The sequence below is a fragment of the Ammospiza caudacuta genome, chromosome 2 (assembly GCF_027887145.1).
Source record: "Ammospiza caudacuta isolate bAmmCau1 chromosome 2, bAmmCau1.pri, whole genome shotgun sequence".
In the NCBI taxonomy this organism is placed as follows: domain Eukaryota; kingdom Metazoa; phylum Chordata; class Aves; order Passeriformes; family Passerellidae; genus Ammospiza; species Ammospiza caudacuta.
In genome coordinates, this window is record NC_080594.1 from 60,831,644 (window position 1) to 60,855,004 (window position 23,361).

Below are 23,361 nucleotides of genomic sequence, written 5' to 3' on the forward strand. Positions count from 1 at the left end.
ATGTAGATCTGAAGCCAAATCAAAACTCCATACAATTCATTGTAATTGTCTCAAAATAGTTGATTTATGCCTCAGTTTTCTTGAGTGAGTTATACCATTCCTAGACTGTACATTCTGAAATCTGAATAGAATTATCAAAGCTGCACAAGAAATATGGGTACACACAAAAATAAAGAAATCACAAAGTTATTTTCTTAGAAATATATTTTGTAAGAAAACAATATTAACATTAAAAGGAAATGTTTATTGTACAGTATAAAATAATTGCTTGAATTCAACTCAGTTCCTTTAACAAAAAAAAAAAAAAAAAAAAAAAAAAAAAAAAAAAAAAAAAAAAAAAAAAAAAGCCTGAGGATTTTTATGAAGCCCCAATTCCTACAGATTTGATTCCCACTGCAATAAATTGTGGGCTTTCCCCACATCATGAATAGAGAGCACACACACTTCAAAACCCTCCCTCACCCCCCTACCCAACAAGTTGCTGTCCCCTGTCCAGATGTGCCCTAAAGATGACCTCAGTACTTGCAGCCCTCCCCCCTGGCCCCTGCACCCCCTCAGGTTCCATCCACCCACCTCTCTTGGCCAAGCACTGTACAAGCGACAGCTCAGGCTGCAGGAGTCTCCCCAGGCAATCTCTTGGCTAAAATCAACAGTGGCCAGCCACTGACTAATGTATAAATGGCTGAGGTGTTCTCAGCTGTCTGTCCTCATAAAACCTGCAAGAATATCTCTTAACTCTGCCATTCATCTGCCAAAGCTGGCAGAAGGGTGCAGAGTTTTAAAAGCTACAGTGGGAGACAAGAACAGGCAATGCAATGACTTAAGCTTCACTTTTTCAGGAAACGAAGCTAAAAAATTTACTGCTCAATTGCAGAACTTGACACTGGCAGATTTTGTTGTAGGAAAATATGCCTGCTCAATAACTATAAATATCCCTAAAACATTTCTAGGGCTTACTACATATTAATTTTTTTTAAATTTCATTTTTACATAATGCAAGCTTAATTACCCTCCAGGTTTGAAAGGCACCCAGTGACCAGCATTCTGGTATAATTACTCATGGCATTGGTGTGATTTCGTCTCCCTTAATACTGACAAGTTTAAAAGAAATGTATTAAGTTAAGAAGAACAAAGATATATATATTACATTTGCTAATTGCAAACAATCTCTTATAGCTGCATTTTTTCCCATTGGGATTAAAAAGTGCACGAGTTTAACATGTCTGTACATAAAAACAGTTTAAAACATTAAATATACAAACAGCAAGAGATTTTAAATATTTTGTATCAAATACTATAGGACAATATAATTTACATTTTTTTTTACACAAAACATTACACCTGAAATATAACTTTAGATATTACAGAATATAAAAATACATACTTTTTGTTTAAAAAATGTATTTGCAGGTTCTGGCACAAAGTAACACTTTAAAGGCACGTCATATTTTGGCAATCTATATTTGCAATTAACTGTGCAACAATAACAACATGACCTGTAATTAACTTTTTAGAACTGCAAGACCAGATGATCTCCCTTCTTCCTGGAATGGCCCTATTAATCAGGTAACAGTTAAGTTGGACTGTTTAAGTGTTCTCCAAGCCATTTCTGCCATGGTCTGAGCTCTCCAACCCTAATCCAGCAAAGCATAATCAGCCCTAACTCAGCATCTGAAAAGCCACATCAAATGCAATGGGATTAATCACACTTTCATCATCTTTGCTGTCTCAGGGTCAGAACACTCAACCCAAGCAAAAAGGAGCCCTAAAAACAAGTTGGGAGCCAAGTTCTGTCCTGTCTACGTTTGCACCAAAGCTAGTAAGGGTAACCAGGGCAGAACTTGGCTACAGAAGCTCAATAATTTTAATTGTTTTGATTTCAACTACAGCAATGCAAAAGGCACAATGACTAGTGAGGCCAGTGGAGACAAATGAAGTAAAACTGCTTTAAGACTGCATCAGGAGAACTGTGTAATTTTTCCCTTCCATGTATTTGCAGGACTCCCACTGGAATTTACATGGGACAAAAAAATGTCTTTATATGGCTTATACAGATGTAATTGGGCTGCAGAAGATTTTCAGTTCTTCAAGTTGTTTTTGGACAACTAAAAACTCAAATTTTCAGCACACTAAAAAAAGATTCAATCTAAATCTCTAACTTTGAATGCTCCAAAGTAAGTTGCTTCTTGCGAAGAATCCAGTAGCAATGGGTTTGATACCTGGATACTTATCATTTCTCCGGATTTTAGTTTAAAAAATCCCCCTACATTTACAGAATAAAAATGAAATTCTGAATTCCCTGACCAGTATTTGGTGCTTCCTCCCTTCATCAACACATCCAAGCGCCTTATTTTAAGGCTTGTCTTTACCACATAAACCATCAACTGAAGCCCTCTTTTAGTCAAGTTTCCTGAAGTTTCATGATGTCTAAAACAAATATTGGCATAAAGATAGTAAAATCCATCTTGATTAACAATCAGTTTTCCATCGTTGAATGTCATATTTGATAAGTTTGCCTGGCCTTTGTCATGATGCCAGGATGTGAGGTTCACTTTGCGAGTTCCTGGAGATAAAAGAAAAGGATTTTCAAACATTTACAAACATTTGACAAACCCCAACATTTAGAAAGCAACTTCTATGTTTTTAGAATCAATAGCAACTGGAGTTCTATAGGCTAAAGTGAATATGAAACAATTATGATAAAAATTCCTAAAAAAAAAAATCTTTTACACCATACATTCCCAAATCTTTCTTGGTACTTATAACTGTGCCCTCCCAGCAGAACACTTGATGGACTATGGTACAAAACAGCCTCCTGGCCTATGGTCTGATTATGCAAAGCAACCATGAAACAAGCTCTGCTCAGGCATTGCATTCCACCTAAAACTTTAGTCAAGTTACAAATAGTTGAGAGGAATGTGAAAAACTTGTTACTGTTCTTTAACATGCAGGTGTTGAAAAGGAATAACTAACATTTGGAAAAAAATGCTGCACTGGCAATTCCCAAAAGAGAAAGCTTATGAAGCCTTCCATATTTTATGTTCTTATGACTGTAGTGGTAGAAAGGTAAACATATTTTTCATTTGATAACATCAAAAAAACAGGGAAAGGTCAGTACAGTAGTGCATCTTTAGTACTACACACTGAGTTGCCTAGACTTCACACAGCACTTCAAGTATTTAAGACAAACTTCCTGATAGGCACAAGCCACAAACATTCTGTTATTCAGGGTAACAGCCAGGGCATAACACAACAGATGGGAGGTGGCCAACTTGTCCCCCTAACCCCTAGTAATTTTCAGTACACACAACTGACCCCCCTTGCTCCCTCCCGCAGCAGTGGGTTCATGTAGGTACCAGAGAATGTCACACCTCAGCCTCCCAGTGCATCTAAATGCCTGCTTGAAATATTCAGTCCCTTATTCTCCTAATATGGAACCAAAAAACAGTCCATCCTGAGCAAACTTTCCATGGCACACAGCAGGGCACAGTGCCCTCTCCTTCGAGCACGTACAGAACCATGCCCCAGGACCCCAGCGGGTCTGTGCAGAAAGGGAGGGGAAGCAGGAACGGGGGATTTGAGAAAGATGAATCTCCCCTAACTGCCAAGGGCAAGCAGTTTTTCCATGTGAGAGGAATACTTCAACAGCAGCCCAGAACAAAAACCTTCTGGCATTCTTCCACAAAGACAGAAGCAAAAGCACTGTCAAAGGCAGATCACAAATAGCTGCTCCCCTATGGGTCTAGTGCAGCCAGGTAGAAATTAGGAAAGCAAGAACAGGCAGAGAAGCCAACTTCTCTGCAGTGCCTCAAAAAAACCATCTGAAATCCATCAATTAACTGCAAAAGACAGCTATATCTTAAGTCTCTGAGCATGCAATTATTTACCCGCAAAATCTACTGAGTTAGGGATACCAGAGTGCACCTCTGAAGCACCGGGAACAGCTGAGGAAATTACAGAACTTCATCTGCACAGCATTAATTGTGGGAGAAATACTGCCCCATGGAGGGGGGGCTATCTTCAAGATGAGAAGGACAGGCAAAAAATCACTACCTGGATCAGAGGATAGGCACATTAGATACAGGACAGGAATGCACACCTATGACAGAACAGAAAGGCATGCCTTGATTGCCTGGTGGCACACTGGGTAGTTGCTAGGCAGGTTTTATTTACGTGACAAGTCAACTTTTTAGTTGCCAGTCTAAAAAAGCTGCAATTTTGAAGAAATCCTCAGTGGGAAGATGTTCTGCTGAAGAAGGGGAAAGAGAGTGAATAGGTGCCACAGTTGCTCGTGAGAGAGAGAGGGGCTCTGGGTGAATTTTGGTTACACAATTTGGGCGCTCAGGGGAACAGGCCAAGAGATGATGGGAGATGACCCTCTCTGTTTTGAGCAAAGGATTTGTACAGATAACTTCTGGAAGTCCCTTCCAAGCTATATTATAATGCTGTGATCATGTGTGCTGAAGCAGACAGGCAGTTTGCCACAATTCAGAGCTCCAGAAGAGGTGTGCCACAGCCAGCAGCACAGCACAAAGATGCTCTGGTAGGGATTATGCCATGCGACCTGCAATAGAAGGAGCAAGCAGGTTCTCAGCACTTCTGGTGGTAACACACCTAGATTTGGAGACAGCAAAACAAGCAGTACATTGAAACAAAGTGCAGGAAACTGGAGCATGTAAGTGCTGGATCTGCTGTCCATGAATGTTATGTATCAGAAACTGACACATAACCCAAGCCATGGCACAGTCAAAAGTGGTGCAATACAGTATCTTCTAGGAAATAATTTTGGAACCATGAAAAAAACAGCACAAGCTAAGTCCTGTTGACAGAGAAGGAAGTGGCTGGGGGATAATGAACAAAATGGGCCTCCAGACAGGGCAAAAAGCTTTATGTAAGAATTCAAGACAACGCACACTTCTTCTCAAAACTGAAGATAAATAAAAACAATGTCTTGCTTTTTTGTGAGCTTGGACTAAGACTAATACAAATGAGTTAAATAAAATAAATTAGCAAGAAGGAAGCTGATGTGAGTGGAACAGAGGAGAAAAGAGCCCTGTTTTGATAATCTGTTTGCATCCTAGTAGTTTTCAGGTATAAATAAAGCCTGAAAAAAGGACCAAAGTACTGTTTGCTCTGAAAAGTCCTTTGGAGGCAAAGGGCAGCTAAGTCAAACCTGCAGCTGTAAATAGCTCAGAATACTACAGCATTTCCTTAGACAGCTAAAGGTATCAATTCACACCCCAAATGATATATTTAACATTTATATTTATTTCTGTTTGCAATTTTCCCCTTTAAACAGTGACTAATTTCTGTAATCAATTTATAAACCAAAATCCACTGTTTTCATTAAAACCTAGGTAACATTTATAGTGAACTCTGGTAAAAACCAACCAGCAAGCATCCAGCTCTGACCTAAGGCAGCAAACTTAAAAAATACACACAGCAAGCCAAAGCACTACTGCTTCTGTGCCAACGGGTGGGTGGGGACACCATGACCTGAGAAGGGTAATTTCTCCCCCTCCCTTGCACTATCCCCCAAGCTGCAAAAGTCCACTTGAGGCCTGACATTATTGTGAACCAAGTCAAAGCAAAATGTACTCTCACTGACACTGCTCAGTGGCCCCTTCATGAAAGGTGTTCAGTGTAAAACTGCTTAAAATCCTGTTTGACAGTGATGAAGACTTTTTTTTTCCCCCGGCACCATTTATTCTGGATGAGTTTGATGACAGTAGAGAGCATTAAAATACTAAGTACAGATCTGTCCACTCAGGGATGGCAGAAAACAATTCAGACGGATTTCAGACATGCAGGGTAAAGAAGCAAAGGAAGAAAACAGAAATTCCCACAGTCAGAGAAAACAAGATGGGAGAGGAAAAACTCCCGGTGACCCTTCAGGCAAATTTTTCTTTCCCAAAAGAGAAAGCCTGTCTTTATGCCTGTCACTAATCTCTGTGCTGCCCAGCCAAGTGAGTACTGCCTCATGCCAGTGAGCATGATATTGAAGTGCCTCACAACCAGCAGGCTCAGAGCTCCTGCTATCCCTAGGGATGCAGCCCCGCACTGCTGCAATGCCCACAGGGGCTGCAGAAGCTGTGCTCGTGGATTAACTCCAGGCAATGCTCTTCTGAAAGAGGCAAAAGCCAGATCAGAGGGGAGGGAGTACATGCACAGCTCATCACACTGACAAGGAGTTGATCTGCAGAAAAAAAGAACAATGTCCCCCTGGCCATCACCCATAGATGTGCTGTGCCACACCCTTGAAAGCTAAGGCAGCAAAGCACAACTGTAAAAATTATCAGCTGCTCTAAATTACAGTTGTAAAATTACAGTCTAAGCAACATCCACGTAAGCAGCAAATAAATTCCCCACAGAAAAAGGTGGATTTCACAGACTGTAACAGTGACACACACTCCACTTCTGCAGATGAGTGATCTGTTTCTATGATTAGCAAATTAATTGAAACCTTCCAAAGAAAAAATGCTAAGGCAAGTTTACTGATACTGAATCCTCTACTATTGACCTACTGAAAAGTAGGTCAAAGCCAAAATCTGACTAAAATAGAAGATTGTCAGGAGGCATTTGAGCTAACAAGAAAGCCTGTGGAAGTTCTGACTGCCATCTGACAAGCTGTTTAAGCTCTCTGCTATAAAGCTCTGGATCGTGGCAATGCCAATGCACTTGAAAGAATCCTATCCCTCCAGGCAAGAAGCTGTACAGAAGTGCTTTGTCTTTAAATAGAGCAAGAGCAAGGTATTACTATGCAGGCTGCTAAAATCTCAGATTTCAAGTCTCAACACACCATTTCCCTTTGGTTTCGTTATATAAAACAGAAAATCAATGTGCATAGCTCAATTAACAATGAGTTCAGCCCTGCAGAACATATAAATCTTTAGAGAAAGAAGACAGTGGTGATCAATGCACCCCTTCTTAAGATCCCCTACCTAACAGCTTCAGAAAAAACTCTGGTTTACTTTTACCACACCAACTGTTGAGAATACAGCAAAAAATCTCAACTGACAGTGCCCAGGGCAAAAACTAAAACTGTTCTAACACTATCTTAAAATGTTAGGAATAAATCTTTTCCTCTGGAAAGTGTTCCAAGGCAGACTCATGTCTTGTTCTCTGGTATTGTACTAGCAAGGATATTCACGAAAGCCATCTGAATACTTGTGTGCAGAAAATAAGAGCTCTGGCAAGATAAAAGAATGCCATCCTCTTACCACAGGGGCAGATAAAAGCCACAAGAACAATTTTTTCCCCCTGCTCAGTAGTTTGGGCAATGTTTGTGCTGGTACATGCTTGTATGCATGCATGCATCCTCATGGCTGGTGTCCAGTGGGAGTGAAAAACTCCTAATAGGCCAAAGGAAAATGGGAAACTTTAGAGGAGAGCATTCAATGTGGATCTTCCTTCCTCACCTGAAGACAGCACAAAGGGGCAGGATTTGCCCCTCAGAGGTTGGTCAAGAAAATGGGCAATTTGAAATGGAGGCCATTTCAAATCAGCACAAGGCTGATACAAAGGGGAGCCATCCTCCTTTAACCACTACTCCTGCTGCCTCTGAAATTCTTTAATGCATCCAATTTATTCTGACTACCAAAAGCCATTTCTGAAGTCCCAGTCTGTTGCTGTTTTGCTGAAATATCTTCATATACTTCACTTTTGATACATTTATATTAGTACTGGAAGTATTCACTTAAAAAATGAACTTACCAGATGGAATATTCTTATCGTCAATAATGAGATGGGCAAATGGCTGCTTCTCAGGTTTGTTCCTCTTGTACAGTTCAAGTCCTAATGCCTCCATTGCAGCTAGAGATAAAAGAATTGCATTATCCCAAAAAGACAAGTTTATTGGAACTACAATATTGCTTATTCATAAACCAGTATCTACCTTTTTCTGGTCTTGGTGGCGTTCTTCCCATAGCACGCTGGACCTCCTAAAATGAGAAGGAGACATTGCTTTGATGCTTTCTTGCTTTCATAACATTGTCTAGTTTGCACACTTACAATAGTCTGTGCATGTATCTGAGGACACTGTTCCACCTGCAGCACATTCAGATGTCTGGGATATAAATTATCAGATTTGCATGATTCATGTAACAGGTACACACAATCAAATTACACCTAGTAATTTGGTAATTCTAATAAAGGTTCATAGAAATGCTAGTATGTATGATCACTCCATGATTTACTGTGGTGGTGACAGCACATTTAAAATCTTTTCAACCTATTGTACTTGGAATATTTCTCTAAGTATAATGGAACAATGATTGATAAGAAGGCATCACATCAAACAATGGAATTTATGAACTGATTTAATGACTTGGAGTCTAAAGGCAAGGAAAGAGGCATTTCTATACAGGAACTAGTGTGTAATCACTCTAACAATTAAGGATAGCTAAACTCTGAATTTCATTTGTGATGAGGTGAATGCAAACCTCCACGCCTCACTACTGGCCACCAACAAGGAAGGCTACAAGGCTTTACAATCAAGGCTCACTTCTAACCAGGTATGCAGGAACTGAAGGATTAGGTATCACCCATACTGGACCAAAGGGCTGGGTGCCAGACTTCAAAAGGGTGTAATTCTTAGCTGCAGATACATTTTAACATGAATAAGAACTATGCTACTCGGACCCAAAACCAGCACAAAATGCAATCAGGCACCACAAAAAGCTTTGCTTTTAATCATTCACACCTCCTCTTGAGAAAAAGATAAAACCAGCAGATTTAAAAATTTAAGCAGCCTGATGTTGTTACAAGCCTAGACTAAGTTTAGTATTAAGCTCAACCCTCAGTTCTGTCTCCCTTTTCCCCATGACTCTGTCTGTTTTCTAAAAAAACAGGGGTAATATGTTGGTTATTCTGAATACCTCATATCATGGAGCTGTCAAGAAGGTGTTTAGTAAAAGGAAACATTTTGCTGAAGACAGCCCTCTTTGAACCTAGGAGTGGTCCTCTATTTCATCTTTATGCCTCACACTGCTGTTTGCCTGATTCAATCCATGTATATCAAACACATCTCAGCTTTGGCCAGATCAGCAAAGTCCCACTGTGCTCTCAATCACTGGGGTGTTTCAGAATTTGAAATCCTGCTCTGAAAACACCTGAAGTCCTGCTTTTATGTAGTTTTGCAACCACAGTGAAATATGTAGTGCCTTGGCTGGTGCATTTATTACTCTCACTTTCCACTTTCAGTAGGCGTTCAAATGTTAAACCAAAATGAAAAGCCACAGTAGTGTGGAAGTTGTAGTATGATTATCAAACCATAATGCTTCAGCTGAGATATGCTGATTTCATAGATAAGAATCATGAAGACGCTTTTTGCTGTAAAGACAAGAAGAAAAGCAGAAGAATCACAACTTCAAAAGCAGCAAAACTAGCATCCACTTCCCGCATTACATTCACTTTGCTTCTCTGATCTTCCCACTTCAATGTCAGTTCTAGGAGCACAAAAATGAAGTTCAATTCTAGGAGCTGCATGTCAGCATCAGCCACTAGCCACATTTGAGTAAGAAATAGGAAGATAACAAGAGAATGCAAGTACTAGGTACTGTGAAAAATGACAAAAGCCTCCATCCTGAAGAGAACAGGATGTAAAGCAAAAAGAGCCTGGGAGATAGACCACATTCTCAGAGATTATTGCAGCACACCTATCTCAGCCCTTTTTCCCTTGAAGGAGAGACATGTCTGTCTTCATGCTTTCTTACTAGAAACTTCTCAGATGTGAAGTGTGTTTCAATGTCGTTTCCTTTGGGAGGATATGATAGTGTCCTTGCCTGGAAAGCCCACTAAGCAGATCCAAAAAGAACCATGTACATTCTAATCTCCTATGATCTAGACTTGGTACTAAGAAAAAAAAGAAAAATCCCATGATTGATAATTGCTCGGCCCTTGAAAGGCCTGAATTGGTGGACTGCTATTCTCGTTTTAGCTTACATTTTTCTTAGGAGCCTTCAGTTCTGCTTCTGCACATTTCCAAAGATGCTCTAGCTTAAACAGCTGAATACCTCATCTTCTGAAACCCAGCAGCCTGACTCAGCTCATCTTCCACACAGAATGGCTCTGGTCCTCATGAAATCAGTCTGAGCTGCCCTCCTTCTAACTGGTGGTGGTGCTGTTCATCTGCAGCTTCACCACCCAGTAAGCAGGACAGCTACCCAGGAGGACCTGACCCCACAACTCTCCTTGTCTGGAATTCAAGATTAGCTCAACTGGTTAGATCGTGGCACTAACAACACCAAGGCTGGGGGGGGTTGAGCCAATTGTTCATTGGCTCTTCTGTGAGCCTATCACTGGATCAGAAGTGGAAGACTGTGACCAAAAAGCAAAATCCTCCAGCAGCTAAGCTCCAGACTAGTGTCAAGTTCGTTACTTGATTCTGACCAGCCTCAAAGTTTGATATTCTTTCTGTTACGTTGCCCCAGCTTCCAAAATGAAGACAAAACATATTAATTAGTCCCAAGAAAACAGATATGGAATTGTAGGTTTCCTCCTAAAGAATAAGCAGTTAAACACATCTTGATTTTTTTTCTTACTTGATGTTCCTACAGTTCCAAGGTGCTGATACACAACCTACCTTAAAAAAGCATTTAACTGTATTTGCTTCTGACCCTGAAGGACATTTTTCAGTGGATGTTTGAAGGTAGCCTCTTAATGGGATTATAAAATCCCCTGGTATTCTTATTGCAAGTAATTAAGAGCTGTGATTTCTCAAATCACCGAAGTATCCACTGTGTTTTTTAGCTCCTGAATGTTCTTAGGTGTCTCATACTTACTCACAATGTAGAGTCTCATTAAGGAGGCAGAAACAACTCAACAGAACCCGTGACTAAGACACTGCTATAATGGCATGAAAACTGCTGACAAAACATTACCAGCAACTTCTCTCAAGACTGCCATCCACAGAAGCGTGTGTGATACCAAGCTGTTCAGTTATTTTTAGCAGAACTGTACACAAAAATCACCCCACTCTTAATCTTATGACAAGCTGCACTTGTACACCTTTGTCATTTGCTCACTGCCCACCAAGTCAACTCTGCTGGCCTGTTTCCCACATTCCAACCTCCTTCACATACTCACTGTTTAAACAACAGAAAAGGAGTTAGTCACAAAAATTAAAAACATGTCTTCCCTTCATACAAAAAAAAAAAAGGCCACTAAGAAGGTCCAAAACTTTCTCATTTTACAGTTAAAAATCATGTTTTAAGTGCCTGGAAAGTTGGGAACTGCTTGCTACCTCATCCACAGCAGGCTGCAAAAATACCTGCTGCTCTTGAACTTATGTCCAATGCTGAGGATGCAGAGACAAGGCTACACCTGAAGACATGACATTTGTGAAAAGTTTTTAGTCTCCTTTAGCTTTTAACTAAATATCTCAGAATCTACTATGAGCAGCTCTAAGTAGCCTTTAGAGAACAATGAGAAAACTTCTGGACACTCACTTATTGCTTCAGATGTGATCTTAAAGCTTCTTTAACCACTTGACCCTTTTATTACCAAGTGCCTTAAGTAAAGCTGATACCAGGAAAAAGTATCTGATTCTCTTGCCGGAAATTCAGCAATCTGAAGAATGCTAATCAGGAAGGAAGTAAAATAAAAAGTACATGAACCTATATTCAGACTGCAGCTTAGAGACCAGCAATAAAACCTCTCTCCAAATGAGTAGTCTACTGCTTGCAAGAAAAAAAAAAAGGCATGTAAGACTGCAGGATGGAAACCTACAAAATTGTAGGTGAAATTTTAACAACTTACAGTGATCACTTGTGAAACCTTTACTTGGTCCATAACTATGTGCTCTTTAAATGTCTGCTAAGTATATAGATCTCTTTATAAATGCTGCCCTGGAGGTCTAGCAAAGCACTCTGTTGCCATGTGGGAGAACAGCTTATGCCTGAACTCCACAAACAGCTAGAACCTGGGAGCCCTGCCAAGCAAAGTTACTTATGGATTGACCCAAGATATGTTTGTAGTCCTTTCTACTTCAGGCTCGTAACAGACTTCATAAGGACTGTGGTTAGAGCATCTGGACTGCCAAAACTTTTTTAGGGTTACATGGAAAAAAATTAAGCAAACAGACTGGCTAGGAAAGTATATTATTTGTCTGCTTGCAAGTTTATATGCAATATTGAAAATATTCTCTCTACTTAGTAAGCTGATCCTTAAGCAGAATTTTTATCACAGCATATGTTAAGGAATCAATCATTAGATTCTGATTAAAAGAAAAAAACTATTACTTTTTCAGGAGACAAGTATTTCTAGTCTGGACCTTGCAGCCCTACTACACTGGTTTTCATAAGAGCACTTCCACTTTCAACATCAATCTCTGCTTTTTTATTTAAGCACTCTGTCTACAGGTGTGCAAAGAAAACCGATGAGAACCGGCACAGGAAGCCAGAAGCTGTAACCAGACCATAAACCTGAGCAAAAGAAATTTGTCTATTTTCATTTCCTGAACAGCTTGGATTGCAAAACACAATATATTGAAAAACTGAAAAACTTTGAAATGCTCCATTTTAGTCAATTAGCATGCTGCCAGTTCAAATAAGGATACTGGTTCTTAAAACACACAAGTTAATTTTTTTTATGCTCCTTAAGGAAAGTGAAGAAAGCACAGACAACAGGAAACCTCCTTTAAGTCACATTAGCTGGATCCACACACAAAGGAGTGCGTGCAACTGCAATTAAGTTATAGCTGCATCTCTGCTCTTCATTGTTGCAGGGTGTCTGAAAGGCAGAATTTACAGATGATGATAAAGTATAATTCTGCCTTAACACTGTTACTTTCACTTCTCTGATGTACCGACAAGATGTAAAAAGCCTCAGGTCACCACCTTCCTATTTCTTTCTCTGTCATTGATACAAGATGACAAAGCATCCAGACCACTGGTGCAGCTGCTTAATAAACTCCATTGCATTCAAAGGACATTCAGAGTCTAATTACTTTGGCAAGGGAAATTTTATTGTTCTCAAACTAATAGTGATCAGCCAAAAAAGTTATCCCTACTCACTACTTATCCTGGCCATGGACATTGCAGCATTTAACCTCCATCCAGACTGGCAGGACACAAAGCCTCAGCTAAAGCCAGTGTCTTTGTTGAGTAACCAGCAGCAAATAACCAGAACACAGGGCTCCCCACTGACTTACTGTAACAAGCTCCTTCCTCTGTCACGAGTGAAGGAGCAGCCCAGCACACAGCACATATGTAGGTGCTTCGTGAGAGGCTCTAAAAAATGCAGGAGGGAAGACCTAATCCTACAGAAATAACCCTTTGTTTCCCCCTAAAGCTCTTGAAGAAGGTGGCTAGCAAAAGAGACAAGACTCCTATGTGTCTCTGTGTTTTGTTCACAAAAAAATCTGTTACTTAGAGTTCTCTGTTAAAACCACACATCACATTAGCACAATTCAAATGCTGTAGATTTAAGTCAACTACAGTTCATGCTAAAGCATATGTGAGTTCAGCTCAAATCTTATGTAGCACCCTAATGAAAAACTGCCAGTCCTATGAAGATGTGAGGCAGTAAAGTTGTAATGGGTCTGATAAGCCAGAAAAACCAAATACCATAGCAGACATCCATCTGTTACACAGCCCATAATTAGCACTAAACACTATAATGAACACAAAAAGAGATCAAAGGCAGTAACTGCAGTAAAAGGGGATTGTGGCATATTTCCAGCTTGTCTAGGCTTCTTCATTAGGGCTGACTTCTTTTGTCATTTGTGTTGGGAACAACCTGTCATTCTCGATTCCTGGACAAAGACCACCCAGTCATCATGCTATGGCCAAGTAGGTCCTCTGCCAATGTGAGAACGGCCTGCACAGAACACAGAACTGGCAAAGTGAGCAAAACCAAAGCAGGAACTGAGCCTCACTTTGGACTCCAGAAAAAGAAACAAGAGCAAATGAGAGCAAATGCTATCTCCTTTTCCTTCAGGCAGTATTTTGCTTGCTGATGATTTTGACTTAAGAGAATCTTGTTTGGAAGATTCCCTTGAAAACAATGTGGAACTGACACCTGTTATGAGCATCTGGAAAACCTATACAAATATTAGAATAAATTACTACTCTTCAGGCCCATCCAAATGTCAGAATGGGTAATCACCTAACTTCAATCAGTTTTCTTAGTACAACTTCAAGTCTTCCTTTCTTAAAAGAAAAATAAAGTAAATAAAATGTGCTTGAATACAGAATTGGTTAGCCACTACCAGATTCATCAGCAAATACAATACAATCCTGGATAAAACACCAGGTGTTACTCAAACACCAGGAAATAATTTATAGAACTTACCTCTGAATACAGATTTCAGAAAAAATGTTTTAATTTCAACAGGACCATGAAATAAAGAACACACTGTCTGTGCCACTTACCCTCTGCACAGCCCTTTGGAGAACCTGTTTCACACTTCTACAGGATTCTGGCATTAACTTCGCTTCTTGACTTTCAAAGGAGGCATCATGCAAATCTGTACTTTCCTGGTGTCCAAAAAGTGTTCTGACACAGTGCGCATGTTCTTTTGAAATTCTAGTAGGGTCCATCTGAACAAAAACACAAGCACAACCACAGTTCTAAGTGTTAGAGACACTTTTCAACCACCTACAAGTTTGGCCCCAGGCTAAGTTTATTATTTAAATTCTCATTATAAGCAGTGTAAAGAGAAAAAGTTCCCAACATCCAACAAACATGTGAGATAGGAGAACGAATTATCTCCTGGTGCTGCCTATTTCATCACCTTAGACTAGGTATGTGACTTTCAAAAGTTAAAGATAAGTCCCCATTCTTATGGTAAAGTCAGTAATTTTGAATTCTGCATTTCAACCACTCAGGGCAATATCACAGTTATTTTAGCAGGAAACATACACAGTTATCCTACCTCAAAAGCTATTCTTTGTAAGATGACACATGAATGTAAAGTAGAGAAACATGGGAACAGTATGCATGTGTGTGTATAGCACATTATTTTCAAGAGAAGACACAGAAGTTATCTCTGAAACAATTTTATCACTGAAATTGTATCACTGAAGCTGTCAGCTATCACTGGATGTGTTTTATGGATGTGCTCATTGTGGATAGAGTTCATTTTCTTTACAGTGGCTGGTATGGGGCTGTGTATTGCATTTGTGACCAAAACAGGGTTGGTAACACACGGATGTGTTCATTACAGCTGAGCAGGGCTGACACTGAGTCAGGGCCTTTTCTGCCTCTCACCCCACCAGAAAGAGGTGGTGCACAAGGAGCTGGGACAGGACACAGCCTGGACAGTTGACTAAAACTGGCCAAAGGGACACCTCAGACCATATGGCCGTCATGCTCAGTATATAAAGGTGGGGGGAAAAGGAAAGGGGAGATATTTGCAATGATGGCATTTGTCTTCCCAAGTCACTTTTTGTGTGGTGGAGCCCTGCTGTCCTAGGGATGGCTAGACACCTGCCTTCATATTCTCCTTCTATGCATGTGCAACTTTTTCTTTACCTTTTAAATTTTCTTTATCTCAATCCATGAGTTTTCACTTTTACTCTTCCAATTCTCTCCAGAATGCCATCAGGGAGTGAGCAGCTGTCTGAGACTTATTTGCCAGCTGGGATTAAGCCATGACAGTGGCAAAAGATATTGCTGTGTGAAATAGTCCCAAAGACAGCAAAAGTTAAAGACCTAAAGATGACAGAACTGCATCACAAGACACTTCTGCAGCATTGGACAAGGAATGGTAAGTTTAGAGTATCTGTAATACATTTTTATCAATCAGTCTTTGTGACTGAATCAAGTATATTTTTAAATCCTCCGTTCCATCAATTAGATAAATTGGAAGATAATCCAAGGATTAGGATTGTACCTTGACAGCATTTTATTGCACAAAAACTATTTAAACCATTTCACCTTTTTTTCCTACACACTCCAAATCCATTACACTGAAAAGATTAACAACTATCTTTCGGAGATAGCCTAGGACTCCCAGAAACTGTTCTCAACTTGCATTTATTCTGCTTTTACTTTAGGCTTAAAGAAGGGGTTTTGCACCCAAACTCTTAGTCTAGGCTCCCTAATTGTATCAGCTGGCCTATTTAAGAACATTGACTTCTGTCTTTCTTTAGCTAGAAAGAACACTTCTACCTGAGAATTACAAAAGGTTATTTGTAACTGCAATGCAGAAATACCAAGACATTATGGATGATGCCTAGTGTTCAGTTTTCCTTAACACAGAGCTGAACAAAACACCATATCAGGAGGAAGTTTTTCTCAATACAAAACAGCCAGAGTGAATCAAGCATATCATTTGCTCACAGGAACATAAACTCAACTCCCTAACCCCCCCAAAATTATTTAACTTAAAAATGTAAGGTTAGGATAACAGAGCTGAATTAAAGTCTACACCACCAGGCAGCCACCCTATGGTAGCACACAGCAGTGTCGCAGACATTTCTCCACAGAAATCCTTTCTTTCGGATTTCTGTATCTTCGGGAGGCCAGAGGCCGCCGAAGACAAGGTAAACAATTATTATCAGCTGCTGGGGAATGCAACAGGGGCACCTATTTTGATTGGTGATTGGTTCATGTTTTATGTTTATAATTTATGTTTATAATTATGGTTATAATCACCAGTGCAAGCCAGGGGACTGAGTCCTTGGCCACAGCTTTGTTGTGGATTCTTTTCTATCTCTTCCTAGCTAGCCTAGCTGCTCTGCAAACCTCTCTCTATATTCTATAACTATAATGTATTATATCATATATTAATAAATTCAGCCTTCAGATTCAAGAAACAAGATTCACCGTCTCTCTCTCACCAGCTGCGCCCACTCAGGCGCGGTAATACAGCAGAGAGACACTTGTTGCACAGACAGTGGTACCAAATGCTGCCTCCTCCATCACCACCCTTCTGCTCAAGTCTCCAGATGGAAAGCTCTTTGCCCAATTAATCCAGACCAGTGTCAGATGCTGTAGCCTGGTTTAGCTGTCTCAGTCATCCCTGCATATGAATGAAACAGGTCATAGAAGGTCCACCTGAAGATCATAAGATGCCACAGCTTTGACCAGAGGGGTAGTGATGAGCTACAGAATGCCTTGGAGGCAGTAACTTCCTGTGATGGCCTGACAGCTGAATCCCCATACAAAATCTGTGTACAGCCATTGCAGCTCTATGAATTAGGTGCTAAAAACCTACACTAATGCCTTCTGAAGTCAGCTAGTACAGTGCAGCCTCATTAACTGCATAAGGAGATCTAAATCAGCACCTCTCTGCTCTCACCCACTTCACCACAGATTTTAATTCCTGGATTTCAGTCTCCTCTTCTAAATCAGTAACAAGGGAGGAAATTTTGCTGGCCTAATTTCCTTTAAGATTAGTTCCTCAAAACCAAGTTACTCCAGATATGCCAGATAAGCATCAGAGTCAGTACAGGGATGGGTATAAGAATGAAATATCAGGAAGGCAGCACTAGCTTTAACTGACAGTAAAACTTAACTCTTCAAGCATCTCTCACACTATGTTCCACTTACATTCAGAACCCAGAAAATCAACTAAAACAAACTAAACATAATAAAAAATAAATAAAATAAAAAGAAATAATAAAAAAGAGAACCACAAAATGTTTACCAACAGCGCTAAAAGGCAGTTAATGCAGAATGACCTGGGTTGGAAGGTACCTTGGATGTCTCTAGTCCAGCCCCTTGCTTGAAGCAGGGCCAACCTGTAACTCAGGCCGGGTGGGTTAAGGCCTTTTCTAAACAAGCTTTAGGGAATGTCCATCAAGAAAGAATTTCAGCTTCTCTGGACAAACTGTCCTAAAACTTCACCACTTCTAGTGTGCAAAAAAACCTTGGGCTTTATATCCTTGGTGCAATTTATGACTGTGCCGCTTGTTTCTGCTGCACGTTTCTGAAGAGCCTGTCTTCAGGTATCTAAAAACAGTGATTAGCTTCCCTCACCTTAGTCTGCTCTTTGTCAAACAATCCAGCTCTCCATTCTTTTATACATGATGGCTCCTACCTGTCCACAGTGGTTTTCTGCTGGACACCTTCCAGTTTGTTGATACACTTCTGGTATTGAGGGACCCAAATTAGGACCCTTTATTTCAAATGTAACCTCTCATGCTGGGATCATTAGAGACCTGACTGAACTGATGTCTCTTAACAGGATCTGGGTATCTGAATCTTCTCCCCTCTACACAAATCACAGAATAGAACATAGAAAGTTACAGCAAATAACTGCCAATAAATACTAACTTGTATCAACAATTCTACTAGACAGAGACTGCTATCCCAGTTTTGGGTTTATTAAAACACATTTTCTGAATTACAGGCAAGAAAACTAGGTTTTACAGCACAAAAATAATGAAATTTGTAAAGGCCTGAGTGTCCAGCATGACAAATCATGCCAGCATAGACTAATTGCTATCCCCAAACATTCAAATGTGTCACACAATACTGTATCACAACAGTAACAGCAGATTGCACAGAATCCCTTGCTCAGTTTACAGTTTTTCTGCTCAAGGCATAAGACAGAAATCCAGCATCTCTGCACCTACAGGTGAAAGACTGAAGGCTTAATGGGAACACTGCAGCTGACAGTTTCAGCAACCTGGAGCTGTGCAGCCCACCCTGACAAAAACTGCAAGTCTCCAGAGTTACTGCTTGATAAGGGCAAACTCTGATCTTGGGACTACTGCCCTCACCTTTTTCAAAGAATACCTTCAAGAATAGTCTTCACCACATTTAACTACGAAAATCAGCTCACTTGCCTGAAAAGGACTTCTCAGAAATCCTGCACCATAAGTCTTTACAAAGAACAGGCACTGAACTACCATGGCTGTAAACAAGCACTACCAAGCATTGAGATCAAAACTGGGGAAGTAGTGATGCACAGAAAAATTTCCAAGAGAGTTTTGAGAAGAACTTCTAAAGAATGAGAAAATTATGATGAATTATACCAGAAGCAGCTTGCTAACTTGCCTGGCAGAGCTCCTTCAGCAAAAAGTCCTAAGGATTTAATATCTGGAAGAAATATCAAGATGCAAACACAAATAAAGGAGAAAGCTTTATAAAGTGTGAAGGAATTAAACTAAAGAGAGGAGTGTCTAGCTTATTTTTAATATCTGCTTTGCCTGACCTTGAAATCAGGTCAAACTGTTCAGTGCCCCTGGTTTTCAGCACCTCTCATCATTCTAGTTGCATTTCTGGACTCTATTCAGCCACTTCAGGGCAGCCAAAATGAACTCCAGCATCATGGGTTAGATTATCTTACAGAATTAAGAACCAATTTTCTGGTGTAAAAAGGACTCAGTTTGATTTTCAGAGATACAATACATTCCACCCAGCTTTACTATTAAATTTTGCATCAATTATGCACTGTAACAATGTTGCATTAAATACTTCCTCCTTACAATAAATGTTTAAAATCTATACTTGCACTTTTTTCAAACTTAAACCACTTTCCAGACTATCAAATATCACTTTGCACTCCATGACCTTTCTTAAGCACCAAGAAGGGGTTCTTTCAGGCTTCTGAAAGATGTTAACAATCCCCAGCAAGCTGTTTTTTCTGTTAGCCACAATGCTCACAAAACTTCAACTGAAGTCTGAAAGGTAATAGTTTGAAAACATACCACAAGAATTCCACATAAGCATGAAATGACCAAAAAACCTGGTCTTCCAGGTCACCATTTATCCAACTGTGACCTCTTTAATCTTAGAATACTTGAAATTTGGACAGACTTTTTTTAATGGGAAAAGTGCACACTCTTGGAGGTCTAGCTTAAACTGTGAGCATTAGGGACACAGCCACCACATTTCATTCTGAGCAGTTTCAATTTGCTTCACTGCTCTCCAGCTCAGTCAGTGTTAGCCCAGATGCCTACTCTTTTGAAATCTAAGTGCACTAAGGAAATGGGCCAGAAAGAAAAGCTTAAAAGCTAAGCTTTTGGAGACTAAACCTCAGCATTTATCAGTCAAAGTTAAAGAAAATACTTCTGTCACCCTGTGCTGTGCATGAGTCTCTATCGAGAGATGACCTCCAGCTGCTCTGGGTATCTTAACTAAATTTTCACAGCATTTTTATAGATAATGAGAAAATACTCCTCAAACTATAGGCAAAATAAATGCTTAAGACCGATACATTTTTTTTTTATTGTTTAATTTCTGGGATTCAGTACACTGCACAGGATAGACCAAAAAGCATGGATTAAACATGCTAATGTTTTTCCATTTCAGTACACTATTATGAGAATACTGGTCTTGTTGCTTTTTTTCTTTCTTTTTCGCCATACCAGCTCATTGTCTCACTTGCATGGCACTGCATTATTTCTTGGCCACAAACATGTGTTTACCCGTGAAAACCTAGTGTCAGTCTTAGTTCTGTGTCTTGTGAAATTTCAAATGCTCAAGCCACAAAATAAACAAAATTAAGAAAAAACCAAAACCTCAACTATTGTCTCAGCTTATACAATGTCATGATCCAGCCCAAATGACTTTATGCGAATACAGACAAAATGTGAGTGGTAAAACTGAGTCAGAGTTTACTCAGACTCTTAGATAAGGTTTAAAGAGCTTCTATAAGATATATAATTTCTTAACATCAGCCTATACGGTCAAATCTTTCTAATTCACATTTGCTCTAATTTACCAAGCAAACAATTCAAATCTTTTCATCCACAGCTACTACTCCTAATGCCTCATTATTTCAACAAAATTAATTAAAAATAATTAAGTTCTGTTATTAAAGTACAAATGTAGATAGCTGAAATTTACTTTGAAAAGGCCAAATTGAAGCAGTTAATAAAATCAAACATCACAGAAATCTTTCCAAAAGAAAGAGGTCTGATCATGTCCCACTTAAATAAAATACATCTCAAAGAGTGTGAAATAAGAATTAACTGCTGCAGGACCTACTATGTTTTTCCATCTATATTATTCCACAATTAGAAATGGGGGACAAATATGAATTATCATATCTTCCTATAGTGAATTATGTACTTAAATTCAAGAGTATACTTATTATTCTATTTTCCATTAATGACATTTTCTTCATTAAAAATTTTTAGGCAATGACTTCAGTCAAGCCTACATTGAGTTATATCTTTAGTTATATCTATATCTTGAGTCTTTAGATGTTTTGGAAATTCAAATTTATGAAAGACTCCATTCAATAGCACTACTCCAAATCTACAGGAACAAGAAGCTAGCAAGAGAATTAACCTGTCAAATGCAGAGTTACACCTGAACCATGCCATTTTTTTAAATCAATGAAGCAGAAGAAAAATAGCAATTATGATTCTTTTTTACCCTTTGTTAGGCACACACGAAACCCTGACATGTACCTGTCAAGAAGAGCCTTTCATAAGGGGGTACACTTTGATTAGTTGTTTTGATTGCAATGGCTCTCGATCCCCATAATGAACACATTGCTGCGCATCTCTGAGCTGTGTTTTGACAAGAATGTCTTTTCAGGTTCATGAACATCTGGAGTGAAAAACATTCCCCTGTCACAAGTTGAAGCAGGCATTAATTTATTTCACTGTCAAGCAAACAAGTAGCTTTAAGTTACTTTACAATGAGTCCCAGAAATTAGATGTCACTCTTCTGAAATATACAAGTTATGATTAACTAAGTGCTGTACTGCCGTTACATTTTTATTTTTCGAAAAATGGAAAACACAAAGTCATTGTCAGTAAGAAAATATTAATTAGTCCGCATAATAAATTATCAGCAACATTACTGTATATTTGACAGTCACTCCTCTGATTAAGTGGGTATGCACTTGTGCAACACCTGCTTTCAGAGTGCACTTAGTTAAGAAATCCAGCCTGCTACCTCAAGATCAAGTGCCCCTACCTAGAAAGTAAACCGAAAGAAACAGGTTTCCAGTCTGTGCCGACTTCAAATGAAAAGTACACACAACAGAAGCACCACTTCCACATCAACAGAACTAGCTAGCATCCGACAATAAAGCCAAGCAGAAATCTAACACCTAACCCTGAGAACCAACTCGCTGGCAGCTCCCCACTTCCTCCGAGAAGGCTCGGCTTTGCAGGGCAGGAGATGCAGCAGCGAGGGAATCCAGGCAGCCGAGCCATTTCCAAGAAGCCGAGCGCTCCGCTCCCCGAAAGCCCAACCGCTCAGCACCTTATCTGCCCCCACAGCCACACTCCCCGCGCTGCCCTCGCACGCACCGCTGCCTCTGCCGAGACATCCCGGCACTCTTGGGGCCTGGCAGGTGAGGTGCGGCTCTCCCAGGCATCCCCAGGATCCCAGGAAAAGCTCCTGAGCCGCGGCAGGCACCTCTGGCCGATGTCCGTGGGCACACAGACCCAGCTGCCCTAGAGCGCCCCTGCGCAGCCTGAGTGACAGACCATCACCAGTGGTGTTGCACGACGATCTTTTTTGTCCCTAAAGCCATTTCTCCTGCTGGTGAAATATTTACGGCAGCCAAACACCTCAACCATGCCACAAAATCACTGATTATGCAGAGCTGGAAGGGACCTTCAAGAATCATCGTGTCCAACTCCTAACCCCACAGAGCACCATATTCAAAAATCCCAGCATGTGCCTCAGAGTATTGTCCAAACATTTCTAGAACTCTGTCAGGCTTGGTGCTGTAACCACTTCCCTGGAGAGCCTCTTCCAGTGCATCACCTTCAGGGGCAAGAAACTTAGTCTATAAAAACTTTGTCTAGCCAATGCCAAAATTCTCTCCAGTGGATAACTGAGAGCTGATCATTAAAAACCAAAGCCCTGCAAGACTTCAGGTGAAGGATCATGACTAAATTGCTTTTTGAGTCAGGGAACCCCTCATATCCAACCTGGCGGCGAAGCCCGGTACCCCAAAATGCACCCGATGCCCGGGGCGCTACCTGGAACTCTCGTACTGAGCAGCCCCAGTGATCCGGGCACAGCACACGCTGGGCAGGGCACTGGGAGCCCATTGGCCCGACCCATCTCAGAACTGCATCAACTTTAGAGACAGAGAAGCTGTCTTCTAAAACTTTTTGTTTGTTTCTCTTTAATTTATCCCCTCGATCGCACCGGCACGAGGGCCTTGCCCTGTTCTGCAGGGTGCGAGGCGGCAGCGCTTGCCTCAGCGGGAAGCGCCCGCGCCCGCTCCCGCTTACCTGCGCTCGGAAGTAGAGGAAGAGGGCGACGCTGCAGACCACCTGCCCGAGCCCCAGCAGGACGAGGGCGGCGAGCAGGGAGCGGGACGCGGCCGGCGGGTGCGGGTGCGGGTGCGCGGGCGGCGGGGGCGGCGGCGGCGCCGGGGCGCTCTCGTGGGCGGCGCCGCTGCCCAGCTCCTCGGAGCCGCGCAAGTACTTGGTGTAGTCTCGGCTGGCGCGACGCATCGCAGCTCCGCTCCGCTCCGACGGCTCCACACGC

The 23,361-nt window shown here is 40.8% G+C and overlaps 1 protein-coding gene across 1 annotated transcript; it reads right to left on the bottom strand.

Annotated features, from left to right (window-relative positions):
* Positions 1-626: 626 nt before the first annotated feature.
* Positions 627-23,327, bottom strand: TNFSF11 (TNF superfamily member 11). The gene is made up of 5 exons (XM_058800138.1): positions 23,103-23,327; positions 14,373-14,540; positions 7,895-7,940; positions 7,714-7,812; positions 627-2,563 (listed from the first exon to the last, which is right to left on the bottom strand). The coding sequence occupies exons 1-5, from the start codon at positions 23,325-23,327 to the stop codon at positions 2,142-2,144; spliced, it is 960 nt and encodes a 319-aa protein (XP_058656121.1). The 3' UTR covers positions 627-2,141.
* Between the last annotated feature and the right edge of the window lie 34 nt (positions 23,328-23,361).

What these genes read in the sequence shown, in the direction of transcription:
- TNFSF11 (XM_058800138.1), bottom strand. Translation starts at nt 23,327, where the DNA reads ATGCGTCGCGCCAGCCGAGACTACACCAAGTACTTGCGCGGCTCCGAG. An exon ending in TCCTCTACTTCCGAGCGCAG is followed by an intron (nt 14,541 to 23,102) that starts GTAAGCGGGAGC and finishes GTTTTTGTTCAG; the next exon opens with ATGGACCCTACTAGAATTTC. An exon ending in GCCACCAAGACCAGAAAAAG is followed by an intron (nt 7,813 to 7,894) that starts GTAGATACTGGT and finishes TTTTATCTCTAG; the next exon opens with CTGCAATGGAGGCATTAGGA.